This window comes from Medicago sativa, chromosome 5 (genome assembly GCF_051527215.1).
Source record: "Medicago sativa cultivar Bolivia chromosome 5, Bolivia_mono, whole genome shotgun sequence".
Classification (NCBI taxonomy): Eukaryota; Viridiplantae; Streptophyta; class Magnoliopsida; order Fabales; family Fabaceae; genus Medicago; species Medicago sativa.
In genome coordinates, this window is record NC_140753.1 from 61,590,001 (window position 1) to 61,608,362 (window position 18,362).

The window sequence follows — 18,362 nt, forward strand, 5'->3', positions numbered from 1 at the left end:
ATGTAAATACCTTTGTAAGTGCTCTTTGAGCCTGAAGGTCTTCACTGCATGCCTTGGACTGGGGTACCACCCCCTCACCCTAAGGAATTGATAAAAAAACAAAATAATAAAGAGGTTTTGGAGGGAGGTAAATGTAAATACCTTTGTAAGTGCTCTTTGAACCTGAAGGTCTTCACTGCATACCTTGGACTGGGACACCACCCCCTCACCCTAAAAATTTTTGTAACAAAAAAAAAAAAGCTTCTTTCCACCAAAAGTTGTAAAGTGCAAATTTTACCACCATCGTTAATTCTTTTGATATAATATTACCATAGTTTGTCTCTCAAAATAGGACTTTGATTATGCTTTTTTATTTAGTTATCATATAGGTAAAACATTCAACTCTTATGATTCGTGAATTACTTATCTGTACTACCAAGACCACAATCCTTGGACTTCTAAGGTGACGAACCCCTTATTTTTATCTTTGGGTTTCTAAATATAAATAAGGATCATGATAACTTGTACTCTAAGTACACATGTTAAGGTTTTTAAAAAAAAAAAGAAAATATTTATTGAGGAAAATTAAATTTCAATCTTTTGAAAAATAAATTGGTGCAATTTCCAATGCAAAAATTATATCTTTAGTATCTTAACATGTGTTATACGTGTCTAAGTTAATATTTTCCATATAAATATATGTTATGTAAACAATATATAGTCTTTCATCAAATATGAACAAGTTTAATATTATTTAGCTTGAATCTAAATCATCTGATATCGTAGTTTAATATATAATCTAAATCATCCATATAAAAATCACCGATGTCTAGAATGTGTAAAAGACTGAATGCAGTGAAGCCTAATCCGTTAACCCACCGTCGCTATGCTTGATGTGTACAGTATATTCCCACTTCACTTGAATAACACCCTAAATATGTGCACACGTTGAGTTCATTCACACTTAAGGGGTGAGTTTGTCTTTTTTTTTTTTTTTTTTGACAAAAACAAAAAGATATTCATTCATTCAAATCGATAGAGTACATCAGATATAAGCATCGCTAAAAACGTAAAGGGTGAATCTACGAACAAACTCACAGCACCCAAGTTAATAGCATACAACGGCAAAATGCCTACAAATAATATGATAAAACCTAATTCACCGAAATACCCATGCTTCCGGATCTGCAACGTTGACGCCCAAATCATTGGTTGAATTTGTAATTGACTGATGTAGATCTTTCAATAGGAACTAAACGAACACCGCGACAAGACGCGAAATCAAGCGCCGCACAAGACGACGAACAACACAAGGTCGCACTTAGACGACGAAATCACAAAAAACAGAAGAAAAAACTTGATATATGTGAAAAACCACTTATTTAGATTGAAAGAAAAGGGAAAGAAAGATGTAGAGGGGTGATTCTAGGTCAAAAAATGACCTAAAACCACCCCTCCTCGATGAACTAAGGAGAAGGAAAGTTTAGAGAGAAGTTAGAGTTTCTCTCACTAGAAAACTAGGGGAAAGAAGGTTTTTAATCTTACTAGGATTCGATTAGAAAGTCATGGTAACACACACGCATAGGTTGGTTTCTCTCCCCTTACTGACCCACACGTTTAGATGAAATGTGAAGTGGTTAGGGGTGAGTTTGTCTTACATCACTACGTTTTTGGATAACTTCTTTTATTGTCGAATGCAACTTTTTCACACAAGTTACTCAAATAGTTGGAAGTTTATAAACATCCAAGCACGATCTGAATTCTATGCCTAAAAATAAATGAATTGGATAAGAAAAATCACCAACCATATACTTGATATTTCCTGACGATATTTCATTTAGGACCTTGCAGAAGAACATCAAACGAGATAGTAGTCAACACCTTGCTCCGTTGACATTTCTATTTGTGGCGTTGAAAGAACCATTTATGGACATTTAAGCTTGACTTTTGAACGTCGAATTTTAAGGTTTCCAAGCCAAATTTATGATGTAAGCATGAAGTGTGTCACAAATAGCCTGATTAAAATGAATATGAAGAAAAACATGGAAATTTTAAAAGAGTGCACATTGCATACAATATTCTATAATGAATATTCTATTAGACATGAAAAAACTTCCAACCACGGGTTAGCTTTGTGATGTTAAAAATTCATCCTTCTTATGGTCAAGAATTTATTTATTTAGTTGAATGATTTTGATTGAATATCATTATCACAAGGACTTTTTGTCTTATCTAATCTAATTTAATTAGTAATACTTATGTTTTAACCTAATAACGCAGACATCATTGGTCACTCAAGTTTTGGATACAAAATTATGTCTCTTACATAAAAGTAAATTGAAAAAAACAAAAGCTCAGTGGTTGCATACACCAGCCACACGTTAGAATGACATCAACTTTTAGAATATAGCACTTTTGTTTGGTAATTTTGTTGGGAAGCAGCAATAGTTGGGCAAGTCCATTTTTGGTATTTGCATGTCAACTATTTATAGTAATTTACTGCTATATTGATGGAATAAAAACCATGTGTTACAAAATTGAGCATACTCAGCAGCAAATTGGTCAAGAAACATGAAGCCAGGATACATATGAATTCAAATTAAAAAAGACTTTTTTTTTGACAAAAAAAATAAAAAAGACTTTGATGCGGATAACAAGTTAACAGCAACTTTAACTAAGCTTTTAAATAACGTTGCCATAAACATCCAAGCTAGGTGAAATTTATAATATAGTCTCAACTCTTGCACAAGATACATTCAAGAAGAGTTAAGTAATGTTACTTTATTTTTTCATCTAACGGAATCATAATATTAAAAAAAGTTGAAACAGACAAAAATGTCGGACCAATAATTTTCAATAATAAGGAAAACCTAAAACAAGTTTAATATATGAGATTTTTTAATCCGCGTATATAAGACTTTTTTATTTATGAAATCTAATGAAAAATAATTATTTGTTGGTAGGTCTAAAACAAGAATTTTAATAGTTTTACTCTTTGATTGATCTTGATAGTTAAGAAAATTTAGAGATGGAAAAAGGAAAAGTCTCTAATTTTCTCTTTCATGTTAGAGAAACCGCATTTGATAACTATTTAAATTTTTCTTCTAATTCTTGTCTTTATTTTAACTTTTTTTTAGTAGTATATTGTTGGGTCATCACAAGGAAAGTCTAGGGATAGTTTTTTTTTTTGAGTGCTTATACATAGACACACATAGGTGGCATATACCCCTTAAACCCCCACACAACATGTTTATACCCATATAATTAAGCATGTTTATTTTGCTACCCATATATTTTTACTGATGCACTGGAATTAATGAATGATTCAAGGTCATACATATGATTGTGTAAAGATCTTCATGTTTTGGTGGCTCCCATATTTCTTTCGAAATGGTTATAATATTTGCTTGTATTCTTTTGCCCCTCAAAGTATTCCTTATACTTTGTGTGTGTTAATTATATAACCATTTTTGCTTGTTAATTATTTTTTGGGATTAGACCCCGCCAAGTATAAAACATCTAAAAGTAACTCCAAAAGAAACAAATTTATATGGGAAACCGTCCAAAACCAAATAGAAGAAAGTATAATAAATACAAGTTATTCCAACGGTTGTGTATATTGAGGTTTTTATTTTTACAAAATTTAGAGGATGGAGTAAGGACTTGAGTTGCCCTTTTTTTTTTTAATAAACTCATGATAACAAATAGAAAGTATAATACATGTACAAATTATTTAAGATTTTTTTTTTTTTGGAGAGGAGATATTATTTAAGAAATGATCACTATTAATGTGATCGTATATAAAATTAGCTTTAACCAAGTGTTGGCAATTATATTAATCATGTAGGAATGCTGAGGTCATTAATCATGTGAATAATGTATGAGATGATGGTGACCCCGTGGGTAAGAAAGATTATCAAAATGCCATATCATTGGGGACGACTATACACTATCTCAAGTCAGTTTTCACTTTTTATACATATATAAATCAGGTGGGATTTTTTTTTTTCTCTTAATATATTTTTATTTTAGCACGTTATGAAATTCTTATTCATATGGCGTTGCTACGTCCCCTTCATAGCAGGAAAACAATCATCAAACTAAAATAAAATAAAATGAGGTTGTAACTAGATAAAATACAAAAATGGACTAACAAAAATTCAACATAAAGAGAGAGACAGAACATTAATCAAGTGCAATACTAATGTTTATGTATGTCATTGTTACTTGTGAAATAAGTTACAATTATAAAAAAAAATTATTAACTCTAATATATGAATTTTTTATAACTTTCACGGACATCTATCTCTCTCTCTCTCTCTCTCTCTCTCTCTCTCTATATATATATATATATATATATATATATATATATATATATATATATATATATCCCCTCTTATAAGATATATTAATGTGATATACATCATTTATAAAGTTTAAAAAGAAAAAAGAGTTTCAATCTATTTAGAGGTTAATTCCTAGAGGAAATCAAAATATAGTATTATTGTACCCATAGAAACTCGTGTTGCTTCATCTGTTTAGTTATTTTACAATTCTAGGTTAAGGTTTAAAGAAGGATTTGTCACATAAAACATAAATGCGATAAAATAAGATAAATTCACAGATAAAATAAGATAAAATTCACAGATAAACAAGTGTGGTGGGGTTAGATTTAATTTGTTCATCCTTTAATATATCCTCTTGATCGATTATATAATTTCAGATTTTCAATTCTACAATCACTTGTTGCTCATCGTGCATTTTCATTCCCAACAAACGACGATAGATTCATTGTACTAATTAACTTCTAATTGCTTGTTCGGTTAACCTGTACAATAACATTAAGATTCGACGGTGGTTTGTGACTGATAACCTAGCACTAATCCTAACAATTAGCATCTATAGATAAATTTATTCTTGATCTGTTATCTAAAAACACTTTTTGAGCACTTTATAAATCACAAGATTAATTTCGGTGTTTTCAATTCGGAAATACATTAAGAGCAAAAATAAATCATCGATATAATGAAAATAAAATTATATATAATATAACCAAACAAATTAAGAGTTTATAAAAGATAACTAACTACATATAATCTCAATACAAAGAGAATTTAGCTACTCATAATCATAGTAGCTTTACAAAGGAGATAAAATTGCATCCGGCATTGATCATTCAAGCAAGAATGCAATCTCTCTCTCTCTCAATCTCTCTCTCTCTACAAAAGAAACGAGTTTAACTTCTATTTATAATTTTGAGTAAGTGAGAAATAGCCTAGCCTTTCATTTCGGCGCTAAGCGATTTGGTCTTTCTTCACCTGTGAGGTAACTCTAGTTGTCCTTTATTTATATGTCAATCTCCATAAATTGCTAATCCTTTGATCAAGGCACTTAGTAATTTTTCCATGTTTTCCATATGGACTCCATGTGGCTAATTCGCTTAGCCTTTGCCTATGGGCACTCTTTTCCCCCTCAGTCGTTTTCTTCATTTCTTTGGCTCTATCTCTTTAAGTATTATTCAAGTATGAGTGTGAAGTTCTTTTCAACCTAATATCATTGGGAAAGATGGCAAGTACCGACATTCTAAATAAAACCTAAATATTAAATTTGTACATTAAATTGGAAATTTTCAATATTTTCTATCAAATGCAAGTTAATAATTGTCATAGAAGTGTATTGAAAAACAAGCAAATTTACTACTTATCACCACTGTGGTACCTAACATGCACATAGTGTATTTTATTCTATCATAATACAACAAATCAATAATTTGTTCTTCCGTGAATGGTTTATGGATCCATTGCATTGCATCTTGGCAGGGCCGTTCCAATAAAATTGGAGGCTCGGCTCTAATATTAAAAATGACCCTTAATAAAAATAATTAATGACAATTTAAACAATTGCAAATAAACAATCAAGATTATTTTGATTTTAATTTGTTTTGTTGAATTTTTTGTTTGTTGATAGATGTGTGGGTTTGGTCTAACTTGTCTATTTACTCTTTATTTTTGTCAAATAATAAGTGTTTGATTTAGACCTACGTGATAAAAGAAAACATTATACTACATCCCAACAATTATACTTGTACCCCTACAAATAATTGAGGCCCCCGGCTCGGCTCCGTAGAGCTCCTTGCCAAAACGGCCCTGCATCTTGGAAATATGATGTTGCGTTAATTTTTTGCGTTATTTTGGTATTTTTTCTTTCTCCTTACTGCCTAAAGAAGTTAACTTTTTATTTTGAAATATTCATTGTACTTTCGATCTTTATATATCTCATGTATAATGTATTTTGTTCTATTCAAACTAAAATATATCAATATTTCATTCTTCTATAAATAAAGTATGGATCTCTAGCTGTTGCAGAATATGCATATACCTATTTTCCATTGTAAAATTAAGAAGAAAATAAATGTGATGGTATTATAATATGCTTATAACTTTTTCTGGAAACACAAAGTCTAACTAAAACAATGCAAATTGTAATTTTTATTGCTTATCCATTTTAAGAAAACATACTCAAACATAATATAATACAACTAAAGGCTTTTCAGATAATATATTTTTTAGAATACAATTCAAAAATGGCAATTTGATTTTATTTTTGTACAAAAAATGACAATTTGCTTGAGGAAAAAAAAAACTCAAAATGGCAGTTTAATTCATTGTATAATCAGTTTTTTGGGATTCCTTTTATATAGTCGTATTAGTGACACAACCTGTGGTATCATGGGATAATGTTAATTTACAGGGTCTTAGTTATCTTGTGCCCTAAGGGCACAAGTTACCTAAGGGCACAAGTTAAGGAATCCAACATTAGAAATTTTTAATAGAAAAGAACAAAATTTTGACTTTAAAAAGTTGAATAGAGTTGAATACACAACTTTTAAAACATTTATTTCCATTTTAAATTTCTTAGGGGCACATGTTAGTATTTGCCTAATTTATATTAACTTTTTAAAAGTTGACTACACGACTTTTGATGCGTATATTTCTATAATGAGTTCCTTAACATATACCTTCGAGGGCACAAGTTAACATTTCCCTTTATATTATAGTGAAAATAATGTAAATTATTATTCATCGTGAGTTGTGTCATCCTGAAAACACTAAAAACAACAAGGATAAACAAAAAGTTGAAGCATCAACGAAAACAATAGAAATAAGAAAAATTCTTTGGTGAAATCGAGAATGACTTTTTTGGTGGAGTTAACTCTATGGTCAATTATTGAACATTTGTATATTTAATCCATGTCATGTCAGATTAGACGGTGTATTACACATTTGCTCATAAAATGTGTCATTATATATTTACTTATTGCAATTGTATCCCTGAGTAAATCAAAATTGACTAAAACACCAACTTTGAATCCCTTCATCATCTAACAGTTTCAACGTGTTTTGTCCAATGTTGCAGTCAGTAACTGTCATTATGCATCAATATAGCGGAATTAGAACAAATATTGCAGCATATTTAAGAGTTTACTACTATTTCAATAGGAGCTGAAAACCCAATTTTTCTATAGTTTCACCATCCATAAGTCATATGAAGTCTCATGAATGGGTAAATACTACACCCTCCGGTCACTATTATAAGCAAAAATCTACTTTTTAGGTTCATTCAATAAATGATGTATGTGGTCCATTAAATAGGCCACATACATCATTTAATGAATGAACTTAAAAAGTGAAATTTTGCTTATAATAGTGACCGGAGGGTGTATACCGTAACAAAAGCATACATGTTTGATTTGAAGCAAAAGCTTGGATGACATGAAATTTGAACAGACACAAATTGAACAGAGTACATAATCTAATACATTAGTTTCATTACAAATACAACATTCGTAGTTATAGACACAACCGGTAAACATGATATTATTTTTCCTTTTTCCTTTCATCTTCTCCCGAGAAGACCCCTTCTGCAGATGAAGATGGAGAACAGAATGAATAATTTAGGTTAGAGAAATCCCCTTCCGCAGATGAGGGTGGAGAAAGCGAAGAGAGAGGATGATTAAAAATGATTTTTTTTTTTTTTTGGTGGTGAAAAGTTTAGGTGGGTTCGGCTCCGGTAACCACCAGGGTCAGGGCAGGCCTCAGGGTTCAGAGAAATTTCTTCACAAAGAGCGCTTATAGAGGTACTTACAGATCACCCACCAATACTGTCCTCACATCGGCAGAGGGAGTCGAACACACAACCTTCTGCAAGGAAGTGGCCCGCTCCTTACCAACTGAGCCAACGTGTATTGGTAAAAAAAAAAAAAATGATTTAATATGTGCATAACTAATAAATGATTTAATTTTAAATAAAATAAGTTAATAAATCAAAAGTAATTAATATTTTATATGAGAATTGATTTACAATAAAGTAAAGTTTAGTTTTAGAGTGGTTCACCCAAAATAATTTTTCCAAAAAAAGTCGTAGAAGTGCCTTAGAAATAAACGTAGGCACAAAGTAAAATAAAAAAGTTTAGTCAAACATTTTTTTTTTTACGATTCATTGTAAACCACTAAACATTTGTTAAAAAAAATGAAATTATATATCATTTTTAGTAAACTAGCCTCGTGTATATAATTGCAAATCATTGGGAAAACAGCAGGAAAGCAGCTCTTGATCAACTCTGAAAAAATATTCAAACTTACCTCTCAAGTGTTTGTTTAGTCGTCCTCCCACTTACCTCTCAAGTGTATTTATAATTTATAATGAAGCTTATAGATTTTAATTGATTGAAATATTCAAACTTCCGTTTGATGACAACTGTTTATCAAATTAAGAAAGCAAATAATTGAGTTAATTTAAATTGCTGAGGAGAAAGAGTTTTATCCGTCATTGTGGTGCTACCGAGTTTAAAAGAATATTCGTCTTAGAAATTACTCGTAAAAATATCCGATTAAAAAAAGAGTAAATTGTACTTCTCTCTCCTTAAAAATGTTTGAATTACACTCTCCTCCTCTTTTATGTTAAAATATACATTTTCCTCCCTTGAAAAGAAAAATATATTCTCCCCTCCATATACAGTTAAAACTCTATAAATTAATAATGTCAGGACCGGAGAAATTTATTAATTTAGAGAGTTATTAATTTATCGATAAATTAATAATTATTAATTTAAAGAGTTTTTAAGTAATTATATTATACATACCAAACAAAAAGATAAATTAGTCCATGCCTCTTAGAATTACGTTGCAGTGAACCTTGGTACTCAACGTAAATTAGTGAACCTATGTTCATATGCATTGGAAATCAATAATGACTTTTGAAGTACAGTAAATGTAAACAAGAGGAACAAATGTGTTCAATGTATTCTTAATATATTTTTTTAGTTTCTATGAATTATTAATTTATGATTTTCTTGGGACCGAAAATTATAAAGGGATCTCCCGAAAAATTATTATCTTATTATTTTATCGAGTTTTTCAATTTTTTACATTGGCCTAAGTCGGGACCAGACAAATTTATTATTTTAGAGAGTTTATTAATTTACCAAGAATTAATTTAAAGAGTTTCTATTGTACGATGTTTGAATTACAACCTCATCCCTTAATAAATAAATATGTACTACATTTTAATCTATTTTAACTTAAATAAATATTTTTATGATATATACTAATTTTGAACCACATCTTTCAACAAAAAAAAAACTAATTTTGAACCACCATTTAAGAAAAATAAAGTCATTTCTTTATAATTCAAATGTCAATGATAATTAAATTTAAATTGTTTGCTATTGATGTTATATTTTAGAGTATAAAATTAACTTTTAAATAACCATATTTTATTGTCTTTAGTAATTTTTTATAATTTTAGTTTGAGTTGTTTTATATTTTATATTAGGGTTTAAAACTATATGATAATGAAATTGTGAATAAAAAATAGCGAAAAATATGTATTCAAAATTTGATTATATTAAAATAGACCCACAATATTATTTTTGGTCTTGTTAACTGTGTTAGATTATTATTTTTTGGGTCTTGTTAACGAGTGCCTCCGGGGCACTCTTTAAGGATTTCAAATTTAGTAATTATTCATTTGAAAAGTCAATTGTTACAATTTCCAATGCATTGAATACACAACTTTTCATAAGAAACTTAACATTTAAAGTGCTTAAAGAGTGCCCGGGGGCACTCGTTAACATTACCCTTATTTTTTTGATAGATTATTAGAAATTAAATAAAAAATTAAGGGATTAAAGTGTAGATTTTAACATAAGAGAGGAGGGAGTGGAGGGAGTGAAATATTTTCTAATATATTTTGAATAAGAGAGGAAAGTAGTGTATATTTTAACATAAGAGAGAAGGAGGATATAATTTAAACATCTTTGAAAAGAAGAAAGTGTAATTTACTCTTGAAAAAATCACATTCATGCTAAAAGCTCAGATCACGAAGACTTGTGATGTGTGTATCATTTGATTTTGAGGAATATTATTTTGATTATATTAAAATAGACCCGCCATATTATTTTTTTCGAATTGTGTTAGATTATTATTTTTTGCTAGATTATTATTAGAATAAAAAAAATTGAGGGATTAAAGTATAGATTTTAACATAGGAGAAGAGGGAAGTGTAATTTAAGCTTCTCTCAGAGGAGGGGAGTGAAATATTTTCTAATATATTTTGAATAAGAGATGAAGGTAGTGTATATTTTAACATAAGAGGATAAGAGAGTGTAATTCAAGCATCTTTGAGAAAAGAATAATGTAATTTACTTTTAAAAAAATCACATTCATGCTAGAAGCTCCGTGTATATTTTTCTATTGAAAGTATCTATAAAAGAGAATGTATAAAAAAGGAGATCACAAAGACTTGTGATGTATGTATCATTTAGGGATGACAATTGGACCCTTGTCTGATGGGCACCCGCAAAAAATACCTACAATGGGTAGGGTAAAACCCCGCTTTTATGGATATGGGCTTGGGTCCGGGTAATTACCCGCAAATTTAGATGGGTATGAGTGCGGGTAAGGACACTATACTACCCAGCTCCGCAACCCGCATATACATATTTATATAATATAATAAATATTTTATTTAATTTTGGTGTACAATTATTTAATTTATTTAGCTATTTAAGCATAAAGATAAACCTAAAAACTAATACGGTAATTGTTTCATCCTTATTTTCATAAGTTCACGAGCTACAAATTTTTGATTTAAATCAATTTGATGTTTATTTTAGCATGCACTTTTTTATATGTATTTGAATTTTTTTATTTTTATTTTTAAGGAATATTTCGGATGTTTTTTTATTTGGCTAAATACTACGATTTCTATTATTTTATGAGTTGCTTTAAAAAAAATTGGATCATAGTTTTATTTCAATTGTGATGTTTTTTTTATTGTTTTTTTTATAATTAAAGTGCGGGTAATAGGTACGGGTATGAGCACTTAGGTGCTCATACGGTATGGAGAAGGGCACTAAAGTTGTTACCCACGAGTATGGGGAAGGGTACTATACCCTACCCATTGGGTACCCATTATCATCCCTCTATCATTTGAATTTATAATATTGTCTTATTCTTACTCATAGTCTTACCATGCTAGGAGGCTTGAGTTAGTGAGTGGAGTATCTCACGCTTCAAACTCAAGCAAAGCTTTGTTGATGAGGTGGTGCTTTCTGATTGTACACATATGTTGAAAATGCCAATACAAAGTCGAATGACAAAGGTCTACGGTCTAGTTTACGTTTGATCTAAATTAAGCTTGAATTTATTTTATGTCGATTAGATTCACACTTATAAATATATTCAACTTTAAATGTCAGACTATATGTTATTAATTTTTTTTTTAAGTCTAACATTTTTTTTGATGGAAAGTCTAACATTTTTGTATTGATATTATTATATTAGATATAGTCTAATAAAAATTATTATATATTAGATTAGATATTACATTTTGTGTTATATTACAAATTTGTTGACTTTTTCAACAATTTGAACACATCGTCTAAATAATATTTTGATATAATGGTGTGGCTTTGTTGCATTTGGGTTATGTGGAATGAAAGGAACCATCGGTTGTTTTCTAATAATGTTAAATCAATTATGCAACTGATGGAAAAGGTAAAAATCACTACACTTTCATGGTTAAAAGCTAAAAATGTTTGTTTTCCTTTTAGTTACCATATGTGATGGCAGCAACCCCTTGTTTGTTTGGGTATTGGCTGACCGTTGTTTACCTCTTTTTGTTTTTTAAGGATTGGATGTTGTAATTTTGTTCTGCTTCTTAAGGCACTCCTTGTGCTAGGGAGCAGGACTGTTTGTTATTATATCTCATTTTGCCTTGTTAAATTTTTTTTTTTTTTTTGATATAATGCTTGTTAAAAAAATATTTTGATATAATGAAAAGTCATATTCTTTAAATATTAGATCTCAAAATAGAACTGAACTTTATTTACTTATTAGAATGTATATGTGTTTTTTTTAGTGGTCGGGGTTTGAACCCCAGACCTTGCATATTTTATGTTTATGCATTGTCCCAATCAGTTGAGTTAAGCTCACGAGGATTTAAGTTTATAGGTAAGATTGCTACAAAAAAAAAAATGACGACGAAAATATAAAGACCTAAAAAATATACTAATTTACATTCTTTTTCTCTAATTTTCGCATTTATTTCACCATTTCTAACGTAATACGAAATAAGAATGTAAGTATTGAAACATGCTAACACCGTTTCTTGAATATTTTGACCAGAACATGCCTATTTTGTGTGAAGTTTAATTTGGTCTTGTCTACTCTATCCCTTGACTAACATGGCACGTGTGTCCTATTTCTTATCCCTACTCGAAACGTGTCCTTTGGCGAACCATAAATCCATAATTAAAACAACACAAAAATTACAAAATACTATTAGATAAAAAGAACTTAAACATTTCTAAAAAATATAACATAAAAAAAAAAACATACAAAATATAATGTGAACAGTTGAATTTCATCGTTGAATAAAATAAAATAAATTGAGATAGTGGGTTATAGTCGACTTTAGAGTTTAGAATAGAGGTGCTGAATATTCTATATATAAGTAGGTGATGGTGCTCTATCCTAAGCTATCATTATGTGTATATTCTCAAGAGCCTCTCAACTCCCTTAACTCTCTCTATTCACAACTTGGCTTTGTGGCATTTGTGTTTTGAAAAAAGAATAATGGGAAGGCAACCTTGTTGTGACAAAGTAGGATTGAAAAAAGGGCCATGGACTGCAGAAGAAGACAGGAAGCTCATCAATTTCATCCTTACTAATGGTCAATGTTGCTGGAGAGCTGTCCCTAAATTGGCAGGTCTCCTTTCATTGCTCTTGCTTTTTTTTGTTAGAGCATTTTTCTTCAACATCAATGATGAGCACATAGAGATTAATCAATGTTTTCTATAAGCACATTTTAATCATTGTTTTAATTTGTGGTCATAGATTACAAATAATTTCGGTCAAATGTGGTTGATACATATAGCCGGTCCCAAAAACATCAAAAATCTCATCTCGAAACTTTGATTTTGATTCTTAGTATGCAAGTTTGTATAATTCAATTGCAATTTGGTCATGAATATCTCTAAATGTTTCAAAAATATTTTGCATTATGGTTAATGGGATTAATTTTGGTCTTTCTTCCTATCTAGCTTGATAGATTGGGTGGAGTGATGAATAGTTATGCTCAACTTTATCTTTGAATCAAAATGCTAATTATCAAAAACAAAATAATTTCTTCAATGAATTTATATTTAATAAAATTCAATTGTGACTCAACATGCAGGACTGTTAAGGTGTGGAAAAAGTTGTAGACTTAGATGGACAAATTACTTGAGGCCAGATTTAAAGAGAGGACTTTTATCAGAATATGAAGAGAAAATGGTGATTGATCTTCATGCTCAACTTGGGAACAGGTTATTTCCCCTCACCAACCATTTCACCCAGTTCTACATATGTTTATTTTTCCTTTCTTACTAATGATTAATCAAATTAAATAATTGCACTTTTTTTTAAAAAAATATTCAACTAGATTGCAAATATTTTAAATGAAACACTAATGACAACTAATGACAACAAAGGCACTAACTTAACTGAATTTAGTACTTTTATAATCATGCCCTTCAAGTTGTAATTAGTTTATGATTTGTTAGATTAGAAGTAAAAAGAACGTGGTCCATGAAAAGAGGCGTATGAAAATTTTATAATATGGTTTCTCTTTTATTTATGTTTTTTAAATAAATAAAAGAAAGAAAAAAAACCATTTATGATTAGAATTTAAAGTTGACTGAAAATGAAAGTATTTATTACTGTATATATATTGAAAAGTATACACACGACAAATTTGTCTTGTAAACAATTTTGCTTTCTTAACTTGCATGACATTGGAAGATGAAACTTTTCTTTTCAGTGGCTATAAAGTCATTCTTTCTTTTAGGTGATGCAAGAATTACGCATGGGACATATATTATGATGAAATCTTTTAGGTTTTAACCTTTCTTTATGTTTAAAATAACTCTCATAATTTGAATAAAGTTATGTGGATATATTATATTATCTATATAAAAAGGATAGGGTTTTCTAATTTGAATGTTTTAAAAACTGAAATAAATCGTTCATAAGTCATAGCTCGACTGATAAAAATGTTGAAATTGTTATGCTAGACGTTGTAACTGGGTGTTTGAACCCTAGTCCAACCTCTTTTGTGTGAGTTTCAATGATTATTTGTCATTTTGTTATTTAAAAAAAATTGAATTGAATCGAACAGTTCAACCAATTGAAATGTAACACAGTTATTTGGACATCAAACATGATTCCGTCTCAAGTTGAGTTATTTGAAACAAATGCAATACACTCGGATGTCTTAGAGCTTTGGTGTTTGAACTAATCTTTAAACACTAACAAAAAATTCTATTTAAAAAACTTTAACTAGACTTTGCTAAAAAGCTTAAGTTCTTTATCACATGAACCAATAGTTACATTATTTTTTGTGTTTTTTTTATTGAATCCCTAATATTTTACTAATTACTTTTTTTTTCTTTCTTTTGTAGATGGTCTAAGATTGCTTCTCATTTACCGGGAAGAACGGATAATGAAATAAAAAATCATTGGAATACTCACATAAAGAAAAAGCTCAAGAAAATGGGAATTGATCCTAACACACACAAACCACTAGCACTCTCTAATGCAAGTGATCAAACCCAAAATCTACCTAAACAACAACTACACCAACCATTAGAAAAGGAACAGGAAAACCAACAACCTTTGACAATTGACATTGACCACAAAATTGAAACAAAAATTGAGGAGCATAATAAAGAGGTTGAGAAGCCAAAGACTTCTTTTGAGTCACCAACCATAATTGAAATCAAAGAGAAAGATGAAATTACAATAACACCCTTATTTGATACAATGGAGTTAATGGATGGATTTTGTATAGATGAAGTTCCAATGATAGAACCTAATGAGATTATAGTGTCTAATTCCTCTTCATCCACTTCTTCATCATATTCATCAAATTCAACCAATTTCCTTGAAGATCTCCATCTCCTTGATTTTGAATGGCCTAATAATAATAACAAGGAAGAATGCAATAACAACAATATGGCCTTTTGGGATGATGACTTTATTAGTAGCTTGAATTTGCTGCTTAATGATGATGACAATGATGTTAATAATGGTGAAACAAAGCAAGAACTTGATGCTCCTCTTAGCAACTACTCAAGAATGGCCATGGATTCAGAATCTTGGGCATATGAATTGTTTTGATTTGAACTTTTGTTCACTTTACTTGTAATTTGCTTCTAAGTTATTTTTTATTTTTTTGAAAAGGAAAAAAATTGCTTCTATGTTTTTACAAGAATAAAGACTGAATCATGAAGTAGGAAGACCAAAAACATGTTTAGCATTATTTTTCACTAGCTTTTTACTTGTCATGTAAACATGTATGTACAAGATAATGGAAACGTTTATTGCCAACTTTTGAAAGTCACTTTCAAATTTAGTTGATATGAGTTGAGTTGGTAGATGAGATGGAGCTTATATGAATCTGCTTGCTTGATATCAAATCAAGTGTGGTGACTTTGCTAATTGACAACGAGTACCTGAAAATGATTCTTTTTATCAATTTTTTTTTTACAAATTAAATATGTTTTTAAATAATCGTTCGAGAGAACCCAAATTTGATTTTTGTATGAAATAATTCTTTGTCAGACTTTATTTAGAATAACTTTATTTTAGTCTTGCGGTAACTCAGTTGATAATGATGAGCTAAGAAATTGTAAGTCGAAAGTCCTGAACGAAAATTAGCATAACCACTAACTTACTATACCTGCCTTTAAAAAAGGATTAAATATTATCTTTATAAATTTATCAACTTTTGTTTTAATCTCTCTAAAAAAAAAATTCAACTTTTAGTCCTTATAAAATTTCTAATCACAACTTTTGGTTTCTATTTTTAAGTTAACTTATGTATTTATTTTTTTTAATAAATTGTGCAGAAATGTGTAGAATATTGTAAAAACCTCTCCAAAAAAAATAGCATTTTTTAACAAAGCATGAATTAAATATGAATTTTTAATTGCCAAAAAATATAAATTCATATTTAATTCATGTTTTGTTAAAAAATTCTAAATTTTTTTAGAGAGATTCTTATAATATTATAAATTTTTCTGTAAAATTTTATTCAAAAATATGAATTCTACATATGAATTTACGTGAAAGGCGGGACCAAAATTGAAGATGAAAAACTTTTGGGGGACTAAAAGTTAAAGAATTTTAGAAAGGGAGACTTAAAAAGAACGAGTTTATAGAAAAAGATTAGGTTGCATGGCTCATGTGGTCGCAACCATCAATGGGACACCACATTGAATCTTGAGGGGTTCGGGAATCATTATATTATAATAAACTAAGGGCAACCACATAAGTGCATTGGATATCATATCTTCACCTAAAACTCTAGGGCAATAAGTATATAGATAATTTCACCTATATAATACTCAACGTCTACTTTTTTATTCAACGTGAAACTTCTGACTAACGTTAACACACCAACATAGGGCTCATCATGGATTATAGGAACGTTTTAATTTGTGGTTTTACTTGCAATCTTTATCAATTTGGATATTATTTCTTTCTTGGTGGACTTGTTTTTACCGTTGTTAATTTGCATGGTTAACTGGAAGACTCTTAATCTGCATATGATAAAAATTCTGACTTTTTTCTATAAAGAAAATTCATGAAAAAACAATGCAAGAAAGAGACCGATGACTAGAAACATTTTTTGGTATCATGATCAGGAGCAGGACACTTTGCTATTCCATTGAATATGATCACTTTTTATTTTACGTTCTTCTATGTTTTTGTTTTAATCCAATGGAGAATTGAACCACTATGATGAAAAGTATGTATCAAGAAATGTATTTTTTAAAAGAATATACTAATAGAAGATAATATAGATAGAGGGGCACAAGTGTAATGTAAGAGAAGAAAAGATAGCAACAAATGCACAGGTGGTAACAAACCATAGGGGCATAAAGTGTTGCATGTCTATAATAAATAAATCCACATGTGGAAAGGACAATCCAGTTATTTAGTTTCATCCACAAAAACAAAGCAGATTTGGACAAATAGAAAAAGTGGCCTGGCATGGGACTGAAAACCACTTGTGAATTGGGTAAAGGGAGAAACAGACATGTTACTATTATTGAGTGTGACAATTGGATTGAATAGTGTTTGTAAATGGGATAGATATCTTGGTATAAATTGGCAAAATTTGGTGTTACTTCTTCAAGTTTTCAATGATATGAATCTATGATATATGCCTAGGAAATAAGTTTTTACTTTCTATAAATATATCATATTTTGTTTTTAGTTTTACTAAAAAATTTCTTCAAATAATATTCCTTCAAATATTTCCTATAAGAATATTTGGTCTTTGTTTTAAGTCAATTTATATATATCGGTTATATTTTTAAATGATTTTTTGTATGCATGTTTAGAATGTTATAAGTATATTTCTTGAAAATATTTAGAAATTTTTAACAAAAGATTAATGAACTATGAATTTCTAAACATCAAAAACTTAAAATGTCATATTTAATTCATGTTTCTCCTTCAAAAAAAATTGACTAAAATTGACTATAAAAATTAATTCAAAAATTTGAATTATGCACATGATTGACTCAAAAGTAGGGATAAAAAATGCTGACACAAAATATTTGAAGCCCGTTGTTTGAAGAAAAAAAAATTAGAGAGGTGAAATATGATATATTTATAAAGACCAAAAAGTTATTAAACTTTTGATAATAGATATTAAGTCTTTTTAGTTATCCTTTTTGTTGAATTTTCATGTGTTTGTGTTAAGTTTATGTTGTTCTTCATTTTAATAATAATTATTTTTAGAGCATTGCTATTTGTTCCGAGGGAATT

At 29.4% G+C, this 18,362-nt stretch overlaps 1 protein-coding gene across 1 annotated transcript; it reads left to right on the forward strand.

The window, feature by feature from the left end:
• Window positions 1–13,018: 13,018 nt before the first annotated feature.
• On the forward strand, window positions 13,019–15,911 carry LOC146923768 (transcription factor MYB20-like). Its single transcript, XM_085708924.1, has 3 exons — window positions 13,019–13,251; window positions 13,720–13,849; window positions 14,984–15,911. Exons 1-3 carry the CDS (start codon window positions 13,119–13,121, stop codon window positions 15,699–15,701), a joined length of 981 nt encoding a protein of 326 aa, XP_085565050.1. The 5' UTR covers window positions 13,019–13,118; the 3' UTR covers window positions 15,702–15,911.
• The last annotated feature ends 2,451 nt before the right edge of the window (window positions 15,912–18,362 follow it).